The sequence below is a fragment of the Parus major genome, chromosome 1A (genome assembly GCF_001522545.3).
Source record: "Parus major isolate Abel chromosome 1A, Parus_major1.1, whole genome shotgun sequence".
Lineage (NCBI taxonomy): Eukaryota > Metazoa > Chordata > Aves > Passeriformes > Paridae > Parus > Parus major.
The window spans coordinates 53,270,297-53,288,667 of record NC_031773.1 but is presented as its reverse complement, the minus strand read 5'-3'; the positions used below and the strand labels follow the sequence as shown (position 1 = coordinate 53,288,667).

The following is an 18,371-nucleotide window of genomic DNA, read 5'->3' as shown; positions in this document are numbered from 1 at the left end:
TAATTCACAGCAGCTTAAAACTTGCTCTAGAAAACGGAATGAAATCTGACAAAGAGCTTCTTACCGTCCTTTGGGCTATCAAAAACAATTACAGTCACATTGGTGGAAGGATTTTTTGGTTTTGCTACAAAGAACATATTGTTAGCAGCTTGTAAAGCAGGATGAATGGACAGCAGGTCTTTCAGTGTGACGTTGGCAGGCAGTGCAGGATCCAGGACAAGCATGGGCACTTTGATGCAGTGTGTCAGCAAACACTCCAGCTGCTTCTCACTACAGCAAAATACCATAGGCATATTTAACACCACTAGAAAATTTAAGATAAAAATCAGCCTTGGATGCAATGAGAAAAGTTTTCATAAAATCTGATTAATTATCTGTAGCATTTGCTGTGGCAAGGGGAAATTATTGAAGAGCATACTTATTTTCTTGCAGAAGGCAAATATCTGACTGGTAGTGTTTAGTTAATTTCCATAATTGTTTTTTCAAAAGTTTCCAAGATTTGCAAGTCCAGCCACAGAAAAGACCTTATAAAAATCTCTATATAACGAAAGGGCCAAGCCAAATCACTGAGACAGACCTGGTCCTGCTGTTTCCACAGCAGAGCCACCAGAGGCATGGACCCTCTACAGCCAATTACTTGCAGTGCCACGTATACAAATGGCAGGAGAAAGCAACATTGAATTTTTAAAGCATATTATGTACCTGGAGCTTTATGATTCAAAATGTGAAATTTTTTTCATACTCAGAACAGGAACTAACCCTAAACAGTGACAGGCACACACATTCAAAACTCCAGAAATTGCTATGTTTTAAGAATCTTGTTCATATATGTCACAACATTACTTGTATTCAGCAAATGTATTATCACGCTATCAGCTCTTCAAGTGACATAAGAAAGCCTGCAAAGGCTATAGAAAACCAAACCAGCCCCCCAGCCAGCATCTGCTTTCAGCTAACAATGAGTAGAGTATCATTTATCCAAATTTACACCCAAAAATCCCAAAAACTCACCTCTTCTTTGTTGGTTCTGTTGCATTCTTTCCTAGGATTTCCCTATTACAAAGTTAAAACAAGGATATTAAATAACACTGAATTGACTGTAAGGAAGTGAGTCTAATTTCAAATTGTTAATTGAGCCAGGGACATATTTTCTAGTCACCAATAACCCAGATAAAAAGCTGCCAAGGCCTTGCCATTGGCCTTGCCCAGGCGAGCACAGACTGACACGTACCCTTCACTGCTCATGTGCCATGTGGAGCTCAAAGATTCATGGCCATGCTGAGAACTGTGGCAGCAGGACCCTTTCTGCTACCAGGAATTTATGGGGTTATTATTAGGTTACTTAAAAAAAGCAATGTTGATGTGAAAAACACTGGTAAGGAGCCAGGATGAAGTGACCTGAAACTAGGTTGACTTGATTGTTTTGTCTAACATAAATATTCTGATAAGGTCTATGAAACTGCTCTTTTTATAGCAGTGCTCACTGATTTCAAAGAACATGAAAAAAATTATCTACAGTGGGGGGAACCAGGTGTTCCTGTAGATAGCAAACATGGTATAGACACCAGTCTTATTCATAAGCTTAGACTCAATTTTCCAAATCAGTGTTATGGAAAAAAAAAGCTGTGTTTTCCCTTCCTGAAACAGGAATCACAGCATAAGGGATGACAAAGCTAAACCCACTAATATTAGCTATATGAACATCTAGTAAAATATTAGCATAAATTTAGAAGCTTTTCAGAGCAGAGACTGCTTATGTTTAAGGTAAATGAATTTAAACTTCTAATATTTCCAGTGTTTAGTTAACAAAGAAAAGATCAAGAATTTCCCTTGCGATCATACTGTCAGTTGTACCTAAACTGCAAGACATAGCATGCCAAAAATTAGACCAATCCATGTGGACTTCTCATTTTTCTGAGCTAAATTATTATAACCCTTAAAATACAGACTTGTCCTTCCATTTAGCATATTTACTGGCCAAAACAGATCATGTGGGCAGAGCTGCCTATCAAAAACTAAATCAATGGTTACAAGACATAATCCAAGGCAGCAGCCTGTGTTTGAAGACTTAGATCAGTAACTTTGCAGAACTCTATAGCACATTCTACAACAAATGCAGTAATACATGTCTTTGCTTCCTTAGATAAAGGCCAGCTCATACCTTTATAACATGCATAAATTATTTTCCCACTTCTCATTTTCAGTATTTGCAAGACTATGAATGTAACTAATCTAAAAACAAGAACTTAAACATGACTAAGATTTTATGAAGCCTATTATAAAAAGAAACACCAGGGGGATGGGAAGAGAAAAAAGTGATGAAGAGAGGTTATATATGTGAGGCATAGTTTTATTATTGTTATTATTTACAAACTGCTATAGAAATAAATACAAAATTACATATACAATGCACAGATTTCCACATGGCATTTTACAAATTCATGACAGAACAGCCTTAATTATTCTGCTTATCTTAAACAATTTTCTAATTAGACAGTACTTGACAGCTAAAAGTAGAACTGAAATAAGGTTTTAGGAATAATCAAATGAAGAAGTGAGAAAATGTGCTTTTAATTTTCATGTTGAGTAACATGGGAAAAAATAACAAAGAAAACTAGTACAGCATTAGACTGCTGCTGTCAGTTAAAGGGAAAAATATCTAAGATTATTACCTCATTATTTTCTGTTCTTCCTCCATCTGTTCCCTGACCTGTTGCAATTCTTTGATCAGTTCCACATCTGTGCCGTTCACCCAGGTATACACCACATCAATTGGCATGGGTAAACAAAGCCTACATAATTCAAAGGAAAGCTACATGAGTTGTTAAATATTACAAGTGTTTGTGGCATTCCACAATAGCAATTTCTGTCTAACAACAGAAATGCTTGGTGTCTGGGCTGCAAACAAGACAAAACAAAAAGACTTTAGCTATATATATCATGTCTTAATTATACACAAGCCTTTGACAAAACAGCATAGACATCAACCAAAAGGACTTTAAAAAGTGGTTTTAACCATTCAGTGACTAAAGGAAATCTTAACTTTATGCTTTAAATTTCACTGACTCAAACTCATGACCCTCCTCCTTCAAACCTATCAAATATTTTCAAGTCAGTACCGAGACCTGAGCACATTCTTAATTCACCAACTACTTCAGACAGGACAGAATGAAGCATAACTTAAATCATATTTACTGTTGTTTGATTGCAAAGAGCCAATAAGATCTCAGCAGGACCAGATCTCTATCCTAGGAATGTCTCTTAAATTATATAAACAGGGTATTTAATGAAACAACAACCTAATTTGGGTATATGAATTCAGGCTCTAGATATGGCAGACAAATTAATTATTGACACAACTGAATATCCTGGAACTGTCTCTGGAAAGTTAAAGATTTCCTAGCATGCGTAAGGCAGGAGGAAGGTGTTTGGGTACCTTTTTCTTATTTTTTTTTTTAATGATAATCTCCTCTCCAAGGCCCACAGTATTGTGTCTGCAGGTACTCAGGTTACTGCCATCGGTGAATCTGAGTCCCATATAGCAGGAGGATACCCCAATTATTATTTTCTAAAGTTCCAATGTCAAGCTATTTAATACCTTCCTAAACTGTAGATGGCCTAGCAAACATCGGAAAACATCATCCTGTGACCCCATGGATCTCAGCATTAGAGAGGTTCGATATTCTCTCTCCATCAACTGCATCTTTCCAAAAGCATTCAAAGAGAGACTGAGTTTACAGGCAGGTGTTTTGTCCACCTGCCCTTGCACAGCATGCCATGCAGAGAGCTTGTATTCAGCTTCATTTTCTACTGGCTCAGACTCAACAACTGAAGCACAAAATTTGGTAAAAGGTCAGCCAGTAGCTCATCACAGCACAATGGGCAGGAACATTTCGTACTCAATTTACCGCTGCTCCTAACTGAGCTGTAACACTCAGAGGACAATGGTGGGGCATTCTGAGACAATTTGAACATCTCAGCAGGAGTGCTGCCTTCCCCAGTAGCACCACCCAGAAAGTCTCTCACATCTGGAGGAGACTACCCTTCTATCTAAAGAAAGTCAATTTACTGAATACAATTACCCTTCTATTCAATTATATTATATTCAATTATATATTATATATATTCAATTATTCAATTATATTCAATTATAGAGTTAACTAATTTCTGGTTCATTGACAAGGCAAGTTTTGAACTAAAAAGTCCTCCAGAGGAGTAGAAATTCAACGGCAGGAGCTCTTCCAGCTTTTCTACATTTTTTCTCCCATTTTTCTACGTTTGTTGTGCTCAATTAAATTACTTGTTTAACAGTCTCTGAAATGCTACAGCTCAGAAAGGAGTGTTCTAGGTGGAAGCACCTGACTCAAGTCAGTGGATTTCAAAAATGACCAACCTTCAGCTTTCTGGGCAAAGTCCAGAGCTTATGCGTCCAGGCTTCATTGATGAACACAGTATATCCAAAAGAACTCTGACTCTTTCTACGGTATGAGGCAATTTTGACTTCTGTGAAGCCTTTCTCCATCTCACCATTTCCTAAAAGTGTGTGCATACATATGTGTGGTAGCACATAGACCTGTGTAATTGCCTACACTATGCCACATACAGCCAAAAGCCAGTAAATACCACAGAGGAAAAGCGTTTTTGGTCAGATGCAGACAAGTCAATTCAATAACTCTGGCATGGTAAGTTCATTACCAGTAGCAATAGAGACAGACCAGTAAAAAAAAGTGTATTTTTTGCAGATCCATGAGACTAATTGCTTAAAATTTATGCAAATAATAAATTTCCTTAATGCACCTTTACAGCAGACACTGTTTCAGGAAGTAATATTTCCCAAACATAAGAATAAAAATCAGATATCCCATTACCTTAAGGTATCTATCATACCTTATTGATATGTCAATTTGTTGTTTCCAATTAAGCCAAGTAACTCTGTTAAAACTGTACCTTTCTGGATGGTTTCATGGCTTCCTAAAGTACACTGAGAGTTTGTATTTTCAGAAGTATGTATTGGAATTTTGCTGTAAAATGGAATTTTGCTGTAAAATGGTTTAAAATGAAAAGGAACAGATACTACACTTCAGCAATACTGTTCTCAAATACTGTTTTAACTATTTGGAGTCTTTTGCAGATTGTTGAAGTTCAGAGGAGCTCAAAAACTCTCTCTCAAATTCTGTAGTTGTGTTTCCTTCATATGCATTTATACATTCGGTCGTCATCAGAAACACCAATCTGGCAGACGGGTTAAGCCCAAGATGACCTGAGTTAATTTACTAAATACAGCCACCATTCTAATCAGCTATTTCCCCTTTTTGACATGACTAACTTTTGGGTAACTAACAGATGTGACTTGAAAATGTGATTTGATTTCAAGTGGGTACTATCCTAACACATTTCTACAGAAAATCATCACTTTGGAAAATTCCTTGGAGACTCCCAGACAACTAATTGTGGTTTTTATATTTTTCTCTTGACAAAACGTATCCATTTTTACTTGAAAATCAAAAAATGTCCATAGGATCCTGCTTGGAGACAAAACCAGAGCTACCAGTCCCCCAGACAGGACAGGGGAACACTTGCTGGCAGAACTTCCCATGCCCATGATGTGTTTACATAAGAGAACCATTGTCACAGCTGAGTTTGCAGGTAGGAGACACACTTTTGTCTCAACATCCACTGTTGCTGGAGGAGTACAGCAGACTTTGCATCTCTCTCAAGCTACCACATGGTGATCTCCAACCTTGCTGAGCCTCTTTATGAACAACAGAAGTCCAAGCTGCTCATAGTAAACATCCCAGCCCTCCTGCCTGTTCCAGCTCTGTAATTATGCATTAACAGTAACTCAGCTGTTCCTGTTTTTTTGTGATGAGACTTTTGAGTTTATCATCATAAGGAGGTTAACATATAAGTTAACAACTTCTATGGAAAGAACAGAGAATTTTACACGTGAAGCTCCTAGAGAAAAACACAACTCAAATTCAATTGAAGGCCCACTGATACTTCCCAAAGGCCATGCAGCTTTTACTTTCCACAAAGCAGTACACCTGCTTAATTTTCTAACCAACAAGCATCTGTTCTCCTGAACAGGAATTCAGTTGTTGTTGAATTCTGAATGTTTTTCTCTAGCACTAAAATAGGAACTGATTAAAATCACTAGAAAAGCTAGATTCAATCTGCAAGTCCTCAGTTTACGTGTAGCTCTTTATGTTGCATTGACATCAGCCTAAAAAACTCTACAAAACCACTACTGATGCAAATGCCTGCTGCAAGACAGGGTCCATTACTGCACTTGTGAAGTTTGATAACAAAAATTAGTTGAACCCCTGACAAGGGACATCTAAAAGTTAACATATGCCTTAAAGCATGCCTCCACAAACACTTCTTGTTGGTATGAATTTTTAGAGGAAGTTGGCAGCTGCACACAAATATCACAGCAAACTTTCCTGTTACTCCTGACATAAGACTGTTTAAGGCATATGGGTGAACTGGAATAATTTAAGCACCCATAATGAAAACCTTAAGCTTTTGCTCAGGCAGCCAATAGTTCCTCACCAGGCACTGGATGTTTTGCTCACAGTCCCCAGAAACAAAAGCTAGCAAAGGAGTGCTTTACACAACCCAAATGAAGTAAGGAAACACTGCAGAAATGGGAACTGACTATATCTATACCACAAGAGTAAGATTTGTGATTTTGTTTCAGAAAATGTCAACAGTTTTATAAAAACTCTATAGTTAGTTATCACAAAGTCAGGCATTTTAGTAGTGACAGGACCAAACTGCCATGTTTCACTGCAGTACTGCTAAAACATGTAAACATTAAGCTATTCATTCATATGATCTGCATCACTGCTTTTATCTGTCATCCATTGGAAAATGGGGAAAAGGAATAGGAGAAGAGACTATAAAGGTTCCTAGTATTCACCAACACCATGCAATGCATTTTACAGAGTTATCTCACACCAACTAAAGCGTGACAAATTGATCTGATCACTTCTACTGTTCCATGACGCAACACACCTCAAGGCAGATTAAACCTTCTGCTTGCAGGGTAAGTTTCTATCAGTCAAGTGTATCAATATTAAGAGTCAGCTCTTAGTAGCTTTCTTCCACCTACCAACTCAGTCCACTTATTCCCTGAGCAACAAACTCCATGGCTACTGAATGATGAAACCATAGGAAGTCATGTAGCAGTTGAAATAAGCAACTGAAATAAATGGCCCATATGTTTTGGTTTCCAACTTGCTGTGAGAGATTCTCCCATGCACTCAGCTTCTAAAAGCTTATTACTAGCTTTGTGATTTCTCTGCTAAATAATAATCCTCATAAGACATCACAGAAAACATAAGGTAACTTAAAAATAACTCCTCAAAACATTGAACATTTAAATGTTAAGCACATCGGAAGAGTACTTATGTTTTCCTATCTTCACCTGGAAAACATGTCATGGCCTCCCTTCATTGTTAACATTGTCACCATTTTGATGCTTCATTAGAGACTGGATGAATTAAACACATTTAAAATGTAAATTTATTATATGACTAGAGCTTTCAATAGCCAATTTTCCAAATTGGGAGATAATGCACTCACTAAGCTTAGAATTTGCTGCAGATTTAGAGCCCATACAATAAGGTTTTATTCAACAGTATGTTACTTCAACTAATATATTTTATTTAAATATTTAATTAGAAAGTAAAATGTGCAACAGTGTCAAGTGTAGGCAAAGCTCACCGATTCTGAAATGATTTGCCAGCAACGTTGTCTCTGTATGAATCAAACATAACATGATACTGGTCTCTACTCCACTCCAAGACAACCTGCAAGGAAAAAAACCCAAAACCACTTGATGTCTCCACCTTCTAAAGTTAGACATTTCATTTTCACCTTTTAAAATTTTTAACCACAACTAATTTCAATCAAATAGATGCATTATGCATTAATGAACAACTGAGCAGACCATAATCCCAACTAAATTACAGTACTGAGGCAGCAATCAGACCCAGAACTGAAGAGCATACTTAATTTAAACAAATTTTGCTTTTCCCTGCAACAAAGGATTTCATGACTTATGCACACTCTTTTTAAACTACTTTTTACCTAGGTCACCTCCCTCTTGCTTCTTAGCATCTAAAAATTCAGGAATGTTTTCCCAAAACTGAGACCTAAATCAAATATACTTCAGTACAAGCAGGAAACCCTTAGCAGGCACACACACCCCTGCACAATTTTGCTCATCTTTTTATATTCTCATACAGGATATACTGAAGTATGCATACCTCCAAAATCTGAGCTTTGCAGACAAACAGCCAGGAAAAAAACAACACAATTTTTCAACTCTGAAAGTGGTAACTATGCTTTGACATAACAAAGTAGTCCAAATATTTTGAGACAGAAGTAATATAAAACATAAAGGTTCTCTGAGATAAACTTGATATGACATATTTTACAGTGAAAGTCCAACCTTGAAACTACAGTGGCTTTTTGTGCTGTTTTAGAGTTGAAGTCATGTTGGCTTTATTTACTGGGATAAGTACATATTTGTATGTATTGGAAAGGGGAAAAAAACCCCAAAACAAACAAACGAAAGCAAAACAAAATGAAAGAAAAGCAGGAAAGCATAGTACTTAAAGCATTTACTCTACAACACTCTCCCTAGATTTAAATGTTATTATCGCTATTGTGCGAACTATGAAATATACCATTTCTCTAAGGTCACCTTCAAAACCATACACAAACTGTCCTCTGTCTTAGGAGTCTACACATCCCTCTACCCTCACTGCCACTGAAGCACATCAAAGCCTTCCACAGAGCAGGGAAGCTCCATCATGTGCCTGGGTGACAAGAGCACACACGCAATTCCTGCCAGAGCTGCATGGAACCAGGATCACATCAGCGCACTTCCATTCCCCTCACACAAAAGACACAGACTGCCCAGGTAGGCATAAAAATCTCCTCCCTTAAATATCAAGGTCAGGAATTGTCTTTAAAAACACGCTATTAGGCTTTTTTTTATGCACAAGTCATTAAGTCCTTCTGCTAAATGTCAGCTTTAATATAGTACAGACTGGAAGTTCATATCCACGTGGAAACATTTGCTCCTACTGATAATTATGAATAGAAACATTGTGACTGATCTGTGTCTAGAAGAAATACAGAAGTAGTTGAGTAAGAATATATTATATGAATAATATGTCTCTCCAGAAGAACATTAACCATTCCAGCCTTTCTAAAGAGAAAGTTTATAGTTTGCCTTTTGCATAACTATAGCCAAAAAGAAGAGGACTTAGGAGCACACTAAGGAACAAAGTTAAAGACTCTTCCTACCCGATACATTTTTTCCCTGCAACTGTTTCCTCCTGACATTACGCATCGTGCAATAATGCCTGGAGGCTATTTTGCTTCAACTTCACATATTGGTATTATAAAACCACCAGGGGAATATTAAAATCAAGGGGAGAGGCACCACCTATTAGGAGATACTATATCAGACATAGTAACAGCGGTTCTGGCATGTTCTGGTTATCAACTACAGAAGGATGGCCAAGAAGAGTTCATAACCAAACTGCCCTAATACTTAAAGCTCATCTTACAAACAGGGAACAGCATTGACCCAGACCTGGTTACCCTGCATGTTTTTGCAGAAATATTGCTCACCCATGTTCAATGCCCTATTATTTCATTGAACTCAAGGTTTTCCATCAAATGAAGCTAAATTGCAGCGTCTGGCTGTGAGAACATCATGACCAATCTCAAATTATTTGCCCTAACCATCCATTTTTACTCCACCAGTAATACTGGTATTAGCATGAATCTAAGAAATCAGACCTAATTTTGCCTACTACAACAAAGAAAAGCTGGCTCTGGGGGTGGGGAAAAGCAGACCTGCAAACACTGTTCAGACAGCAGGGTCTGATAAGCACTGCCTCACACTGCTTTTTATCGCTCGAGTTTCCTGCAGATGCCTAAAAGTGGTTAAGCTGTTAATGTCTAGAAAGATTTGTTGGTTTCATTTTCCAAACAGCTTCATAGATTTTTATTAGCTGCTGCCTTGCAGATTCTGTACTGAAGAAAAGAAGCGTTTTCCATTCCCACGATAGCTGTAAGAGGTCTAACAGTGCTCATTTTCACAAGCCTAAGTTACTGAACTACCACTGTTTACCAAAATACAAAGGTAAGATGCATGCAAACATCTCTCACCAGGCTTATCTACCAGCCTTGAGAAGAGAAAATAAAAATAATAACAATTTAAAAAAGCGTGCAGGTGTTTCATTGGTGTTTTTCAGCTGTTTTTTTTTAAAAAGAAAAACCAACCAAACAAACATTACTGGTCACTTTTCTTTTTTCTTCACATATAATTTGGAAAATCTACTCCTACATGAAACTTCCAGTTCTTTTGCTCACTCCCTAAATTGAATCTAAATTTTCCAAGTAGCTATTAAGGGGCTGGAAGCAGCAAACTAAGCTTTAGCAGGAAAATCTGAGCAGTGATTTTGACTGATTCTCAGCAAAATCAGCCATAACTTAAACAACTATTGAAATATTTTTTAAAACCTTCAAAGTTCTATGATATCCTAAAGCTGGGTTTTAAGTCCCCATTCCAAAGAAATGCAAAACTGTATCAGTTTCACAGCACCATGAAAACTCCCAATCCAAGTTGAAAATCATGTACAAAGAGGTGCCCACGTGCACTTTACAATTACTTAATTTGCTGATGGCTTTGAAGTGTTTCAGGAACTTGTGGTCCCTGCAAGACAGCAGAGACGTTACGCAAAGATGTGTTAGTACACAAAATACAATTTTGATTGTGGTACACGCAGGAATTTCAGATAATACTCCTTATGGCTCTTGTCTTGCTTTTCCTGTATCTGAAAGAGCTCATCAAATTAAAATAGAAAAGAGAGGGGAAAAAAAAAAATAACACCTTAGGAATCACGAAATTGCAGTCTGTTTGTATTGAACACTGCCATCCTTTCAGACTGACAAAAATTCTTGATTTCCCTGATTCCTCACTACATGAACAAACACTGCACTGAAGTAGGATTCCCTTACTCCTCTCCAGATCCCTTCACTGATGACTTACCAAACCGACAGGACAATGTGAAATGAAGATTTAAACATTCAACACATCCGTGTAAAATCATAACTAGAAAAAGTGCAATTACATTGCATCATTTACAAAATAATGCGAGCGAACTAAGTAACACGTAGCGAGCAAAGCAGACTCTGCTGCGCAGCTTGGAAGTAGGATGCATTTAACTCCTTAAACTCTGGAGAGGGGAAAGATTCTGTCACTCCCAGTAGACATGCGAAGGTGACATCCAGCACAGGCTTTAAAAGACTCAAAACAAAAGCACAGCACTAATAAGTCACCTGATGAGGGAAGTGGGAAAGAACTGCCCAAGAGCAGCAAACAGCTGCGGCTGTGTCACCTGTCAGAGCCCAGCTCAGCCCCCGAGGGGACACCCAGCGCGCCGCCGCCACCGGCGCTCCCCGCAGCCCAACAGGTGCGGCCAGGGCGGCCCGGGGAGCGGCAGCGGCCGGGGCTGCGCTCCGGGATGCGGCCAGAGCCGGCCCGTCCCCACAGGCACGGCGGGCCTGCGGCAGCGCGAACGGGGCACACGACGCCGCCAGGGGCGGGACCCGTCAGCCGCAAGGCGCCCGGAGAGGGACCTGGCTGCTCGCGGGACAACACAACTACCCGGCTCCCCCGAGGAAAAAACAGCCCCAGATCCCCCCGGGGCCGTGCAGCCGCGGGGCTGCGCCTGTCCCGCCGGTACCGCTCGGCTCGGCGGAGGGAGGGAGGCGGGCAGGGCAAGGGGGGCAGCCACGCCGCGCCGGCGCGGCGCCGTACTGACCTCCCCGAACTGCAGGGCGGAGACGATCATGAGGACGAGGCCCCCGAGGCAGAGGCAGGGCCCATACCTGTGCGACAGGCAGGTATAGGTCTGGCGCTGCAGGAGCTTTAGCAGCATGGCCCGCCGGCGGCCGCCGCCCCGCACGGCCCGGCCCGGCCCCGCTCCCCGCGCCGCCTGCGCCGGGCGGGGCCCCGGCCCAGAGCCCGCCCCGCTTCCGGCAGCGCCCGGCGCCGCCTGGCGGTGGCCGAGGGGCCGCGCTGAGGGAGAGGCGCTCCCGGCCCTCACGGGGGCGGCGAGTTGGCTGCTGCCATCGCCGAGAGTTTGCGGACAGCTCACAGATACAGCCGAGCTGCGTGCTGAGATTTCATTTGAACAGTCCGTGCGTGTTACGGCACAGAAATGAAGTGCATGGAACGGGAATCAGCAAGCTAGAGAGAGTTACTGACGGAGTCCTTCAAGAGCAGCTCTTGAGGAAAAAACGCAACAAGAAACTAGTTCGCGACCAGCAGCTGACAGCACACTCTGGATTGTGCCATGAAGTTTAGCCACCTGCATGGGACGGACGCTGTTGTTATCGCCACTGTCAAACATTGATCAGGCGGAGGCACCGCTGGTGGCCAGAGCAGAATGATGGGGTGCCAGAGGCCTGCGAGAGCCCAAGCATAGTAGCTCCTGCCTCTGTAATCTATCCCTGCATCAAAAGGTCTTCTAAGTATTTCTTAAAACTCCCTGCAGTGAGTTTTTGGAGTCACAAACATTGTCCTTGTGATCTTGTATTTTGTGGGTGAAGTAACAATGCCTGACCCTTTCCAGAACTTTGTCCCTGTATATTTATACAGTGGTGGTGTGAGAGTACAGCTGGCTGTACTTTAAGAAATGTCCAAGAGGGCGTGGCTCTTTGGCACTTCTCTCCGAAGCCACTGAGCCCTTCTCCTATTTATTTTTTTAGTGTTACAGCGTTTTGTCTTTGTCAAAGACAAATTTGAGAGGAATTCTAATGTCTTACAATCTGATGGGTGAAGGTATGGGTGTTAACATCTTTGAAATGGGGCTTAATGTCCCTACTGACTTTGGGCAGCAGGTTTATTGCAGAACCCAGAGAGCTTGGCTCCTGGAGCAGACAAGGGTTTGCACAAACCTGAGTTTCTGAGCTTTGGGGTAAAACAGTAGGTTCAAGGGGAGAATATGTGGTAGGTGGTTGGGGAAGGCTGTGCCCTTCCCTGTATCTCAGCCAGTGGGGAAAGGAAGAGGGCAACATGCGGCTGGGAATTCAGGATAGAAGGAGGCTGTGCTCTCCAAAAACTCAAGAGAACAAGCCCTGCAGGTGTGTGCTCCAGTGGATTCTTTCCTTTAATTCAAATAATGTTGCAGGACTCCCCTGTCTCCTTTTTGAACATAAACCTCTGGTGTTTGTGGATTTTTCTGACAGTGAGCCATGGGACAGGTTGACGAATTCACCAGGGCTTGCCTGCAGAGGCTCAGACCTTACCTCCCAATGCTGTGTTCCTCCTCCTTATGCTGTGTTATCAGCCTGATGATACTTATTTGGTACTTACACCCTTCGTGGCAGCCCAGCCTTCCAGTCTTGGTACTCAGATGACTCCAGCTAAACTTTTCTCTCCTTCCCATGTTCTCTCACCCAAGGTACTACCCTAAGGGAATATAGTCTTTGCATATTCTCTCACCTGCCCCTCCTGCTCAAGCACTGTGCTATTATTATTAAACTATTATTCCTCAGCTGTTATTACTACCTAGCAGCATCTCTTTACCACCGCCTACAGCACTGTGCCAGCAGTACCAGTGATGGCCAGGTATTCTGAGTCAGCAGACTGAGGTTTTCATTGAGAACTGGGGTATAGCACATATACAGATCATAAGAAGGAAACCCTATTTATGGTCAAAAAAATCTATTTCTAGTCAACAATCCAGTGTAAATGCAGAAATGAAACTGGTTGTGCTGAAAAGATGAAGCTGAGAGATATATCACCAGTGTAAAGCAGAAAACCAGTCAGGGGAATCTTCAAGAGCTGGATTAATAATCAGTACACAGTGTGAGACGATGCATTTATACAGACTAATAAATACTTCTATATGATACCAATGTGATAAAGCCATTAAATTAATATAATCTTTAAATTATTTTATAAAGTATCAGACAAAGCATGCCATTAGACACAGAGATATAAAGAGGTGCTGAACAAATCATGATGAGATTATATCTGTCCTTTCTTGTAGAATACTTATATTCAAGGAATATATATTTAAACTGAAATAGGTGCATGAAAAGTAAAAATTAGATCCTTTCTAAAAGGACACTAAATGGTTTTGACTTGTTCACATGACAGAAATGGAGATCAAAACCTTACTTAAACTAAATGCAATAGTCACCAGGTTAAAACAAAACAGAGGAAAACCCAAAGCAAACAAAACAAAACACAAAAAGAAAACAAAACTGTGTTCTGTAATATACTTCAAATAGGAATAGCAGGAATACCTGTCAAGCCTTAAAAGACAGGCTAACCAGCTTGTGACAGGAAACAGGACTCTATACTCCATATGTTCCCCTATATTCCATTTTGCCATGGACTCATAGACTCTTCCTGGCTTCAGTTCATCAAGGTTTTAATTATTCCAGATAAATGAGGTTGTTTGGTCTGGAGAAGAGGAGGCTCAGGAGGAACCTCATTGATCTCTACAGTCATCTGAAAGGATGTTGTAGTGAGGTGGGAATTGACCTCTTCTGCCATGTTTCAAGTGAAAGGATGAGAGGAAATGGCCTCAAGTTGTGCCAGGGGAGGTTTAAATTAGGTATTAGGAAAAAAAAGTCACTGAATGACTGGTCAGGCACTGGAATAAATTGCACAGGGAGGTGTTAGGGTCACCATCCCTGGGAGTGTTCAAGAGGCATCTGGATGTGGCACTTGGGGATGCATTTTATGGTGATTATGGTGGGTTGATGGTTGAACTGGATAATCTTTAAGGTCTCTTCCAACCTTGATGATTCTGTGACTCTGTGAAAGGCATGGAATATGGATGAAAACAAGACCACCCTCAGCTTAATGGCCTTAATTAATGGCAAGCTATTAAGGTACACATAGCAGATGCAGGCTCAAATACCTTTTGAGACAATATATCAAAGTTACTGGGATTATTCTATGTCTGTCACTATAAATTATTTCCAAGCTCAAAACCAGAGATCAGATCAGGGGCCTTGTATCTCTTTGCAGCTGTCTTTGTGGGCATGTGTCTGAAAGGAGCAGGGCTTAGGCCAAATTCTTCTGTTTTCACATTTTATCTAATGCACTGCTTACTCAGTTCTCCAGGTGGGAACTTTATATCCAAGAAGGGAATACTTAACTTTCTTCATTTCTCCCAGTCATTGGAGATACAAATAAACACAGATTTTCTGCTAGGATCAATAAATTCCACTAGATGTCAGAATATGTAAAAATTAGGTGCTGCCATTATAATCCAACATATACTTAAGGGCTTTGCCAAGTCGTTATCTATGTAAACAATTGTGCTCTTGGGATAATCAACTTGACTGTTCCTGTGTTTGTATTAATTCAAAGGTGCACGTAGCAGCACTCAACACAAAGGCATGCCTCCTGTGGATTATGATGTAATCTAAATAAGCAGCCAAATAGTTACAAACACATTTGATCTTGATTTTTTGACAGTTGCCTTCACCAATATTTTTTCTCTCTTAGCTCTTAGAAAACTGAATTTTTGATGTTTTTCTTCCTACAATTAGACCTTTCCAAGAGGGGGTAAGAAGCTATTTTGAAAAGGAAGGTAATATTTTTCATTCAACAGGAATGGAGATTCTGTAATGGTCAAAATCTTGAAGAGGGCAGAACTTCTTACTGGACATGGTAAACTTGTCCAGTTGTAGCTCTTTCCAGGTCTTTTGCATTCTCACTTGCTGGGAAAGGAGAACAGCAAGAGCTAAACATCTGAGGCAACAGTGTAATTATCTTTGGTTGAGGCAGAAGGCCAGAAATAATCAACCAAGTATCTCAAGCTTTTCTGTTAGCCAAGGATATTATTCACTGGACATTTAATGAATCTTGTTCTAAAGAAAAGAGAATTAACATCAACATAAGTTTCCTGTATTTGTCTCAGTATGGTCTCTTTCATAAACATTAATTAAAGTTGTAGCACTTCCATGAGACAAAAATTACTGATCCCAAATGTAAAGAAAAATTTCAGCAAGTTTGATGCCTGTTCCACTTGAAGTCTGAATTTTCACAATACAGGAGATAACTCATAGTACTCTGAAGGCCCAGCAGTTCACTCTTAGGGATTTTGGTTTCATTTGTGAATGCTCTCAACTTCTGAGCATTCAGAGGTGTCTCAAGTCAGGCAAGTAAAAGTTCAGAATAGAGGGGTAGCAACTTGCCTGTGGAGAGTTTTTCACTACTTTGAAGAGCTGAATAAGCACTCTCTATAGAAAGGAACTGGGAGATAATGGGGCCTTGTAGGACTTCTCTCCCTGACACTCCACTCTCCCAAAAAACTATAATATCTTTGCTTCTGAAATATAAAACAGTAGCTTTAGGCATACTGGAATTAATAGCTTGGTATGGCACTGTGAATTTGGTAATACCACTATCCATCAAATGCAATAATTAAATCACATTAGTTACTCAGAACATAAAAAAGACAGTGACTGAGCAGTGTTCTATCCTTCAACACATAATCTCATTTTGACTCACCATTTATAGAGCTCTTAGGCTTTGGTGAGACTCAATCCCACTGACATTACCTCTGAAACAGATTGAATGTAAATGGTCAGTTTCTGAGAGATGCTGTTAGACCTTGCTGCTGTGTCTTGTAATGGATTATCCCTTAATCAGTCTACAGTAATTTTAGACTCATGAGCAAATGCATTCTAATTATATGCAGCTAGTGAGAGTTTTCATTTAGTACTGCAGCAAAAGTAGAGATTTTAAAATCGTGCTCAGTATTTCAGTGCTTTAGAAAACCCTCAGATGTTCAGCTTCCAACCCTCTGGACAGGTATGCAAGGAACATCTATGAATTTTTGTTTTAAATTTTTCTTAATAGAATATAGCATTTTTTTTTCCTTTTTCTTTTTTGCTTCATACCCATTTCTCTACTGAAAAAAAAAACCAAACCTCTGCAACATCAGTCAGTTCACACCCTTTCTTCTCCCTTTTTATTTGTGCAGATACTGGAAAGAATATTTAAAATAATCTGAAGACCATGGCTGGTAAAAATGAGATATAACTAAAAAGAAAACAGTAGTATCTCAGAAACAGATGAAAAAGCAGTCCCTAGAGAGCAAAGGACTGGAACATTGAATGCCATATGAAAAATCTCTGAAAGTGAGCATCTAGATGAAGCTGAGACAGCATGTGCACCTGCCAGCAAAATCAGATTTTCTGAGCATAATATTCACCAGCATTTTACTCTGAAAGATCTGTTATTTCCTGTACCCTTCAAAATAAAATAATAAATGCTTGTAGAAAGCCAGAAGAAACCTTTTGAAACTATGCAGAATTTGGCATTTCTCTTGGTTTTGGTTGGTTTGGGCTTTTGTTGTTTTTTCTTGGGGTGTTGGTTTTTTGTCCTTGGTTTTCTTTATAGCAATCCCTTGCTTTTTAAAGAGTTATGGTCTTAGCAATGGTAAACTGAAATTTAAATAGTTGGGGGCCCTCAAAACAAATCATATCTGTCTGTTTCCAAAATCCCTAATAAAGTGAATGAAATATCCTGGAATATCTCCCCAGGCTGTGATGTAATATATTTAATGTATATTAGGAAATATGTTAATGTAACCTTATTTTTTAAATATTAAATTTATTTTTTTTTTAATATACAGTGAGAGTTCATTATCCTTGATATTTAGCTATCATTTTAACTAGAGTAAAATAGAACAGGGTAGGATAGAATTTCTCACAGTAGTCTTGTTCTATGAAATGTTTGATTATTCTAAAGGGTAAAAAGATATTTTTTACTTTAACACTAGAAACACAGAGCCTTTAGTACACTGATGGCATTGTTACATCACAGTGGTGGAATTTATGTTTCTTTTGTTAATCCTGCCAGGTTGCAATGGCACAGAGAACAGACTGTACAGATTAGATAGTTGAAATGGGCAGGGAAGTCTTTTAAATCCACTCAGCAGCACATAGCAGAAAATGAGGGAGGTGCTTTTAGTGATTTACAGTGGTCAGTAGGATTTTGTGGCTGTATCAAATAACATGTGCCTTTTACATCACAGTAGTGAGATCAAAACTCAGAACATTAGAAGAACATCTCATTTTGGTTGGTTAACTCTCCATCATTTGGTATGGATCACAGTATCTGACAGAAGGACTGAATAGCTAAAGGACCTCTTAAGGATGAACAATTTCTTTTGATGGTTGAAAATATGCTTTCATGTTTAAAAATGTTTAAGAGACTGCATAGAGAGTAGAGTGGGAGTAATTGCTACAATACCTTTTTGGAAAGCCATCTTACCTGTTCTTCATATCTATTTTATTTCAGAACA

The 18,371-nt window shown here is 39.7% G+C and overlaps 1 protein-coding gene across 4 annotated transcripts in view; it reads right to left on the bottom strand.

Moving 5' to 3' along the window:
- The window catches only part of GNPTAB (N-acetylglucosamine-1-phosphate transferase subunits alpha and beta), a 37,880-nt gene extending 25,868 nt beyond the window's left edge, over nucleotides 1-12,012 (bottom strand). Inside the window, exons 1-5 of one of the 4 annotated variants that reach the window (XR_001521574.3) lie at nucleotides 11,853-12,011; nucleotides 7,729-7,814; nucleotides 2,673-2,792; nucleotides 1,012-1,053; nucleotides 65-270 (exon numbers count right to left, since the gene is read on the bottom strand). Coding sequence is in view for 3 of the 4 variants with exons in the window: in XM_015627474.3 (XP_015482960.1) it covers nucleotides 65-270; nucleotides 1,012-1,053; nucleotides 2,673-2,792; nucleotides 7,729-7,814; nucleotides 11,853-11,969 (571 nt within the window). In the remaining variant the exon portion in view is untranslated. Of the gene's footprint in view, nucleotides 1-64; nucleotides 271-1,011; nucleotides 1,054-2,672; nucleotides 2,793-7,728; nucleotides 7,815-11,852 lie in introns of all 4 variants that reach the window. The other 3 variants (XM_015627474.3, XM_015627472.3, XM_015627471.3) reach the window with 3 other exon arrangements.
- Between the last annotated feature and the right edge of the window lie 6,359 nt (nucleotides 12,013-18,371).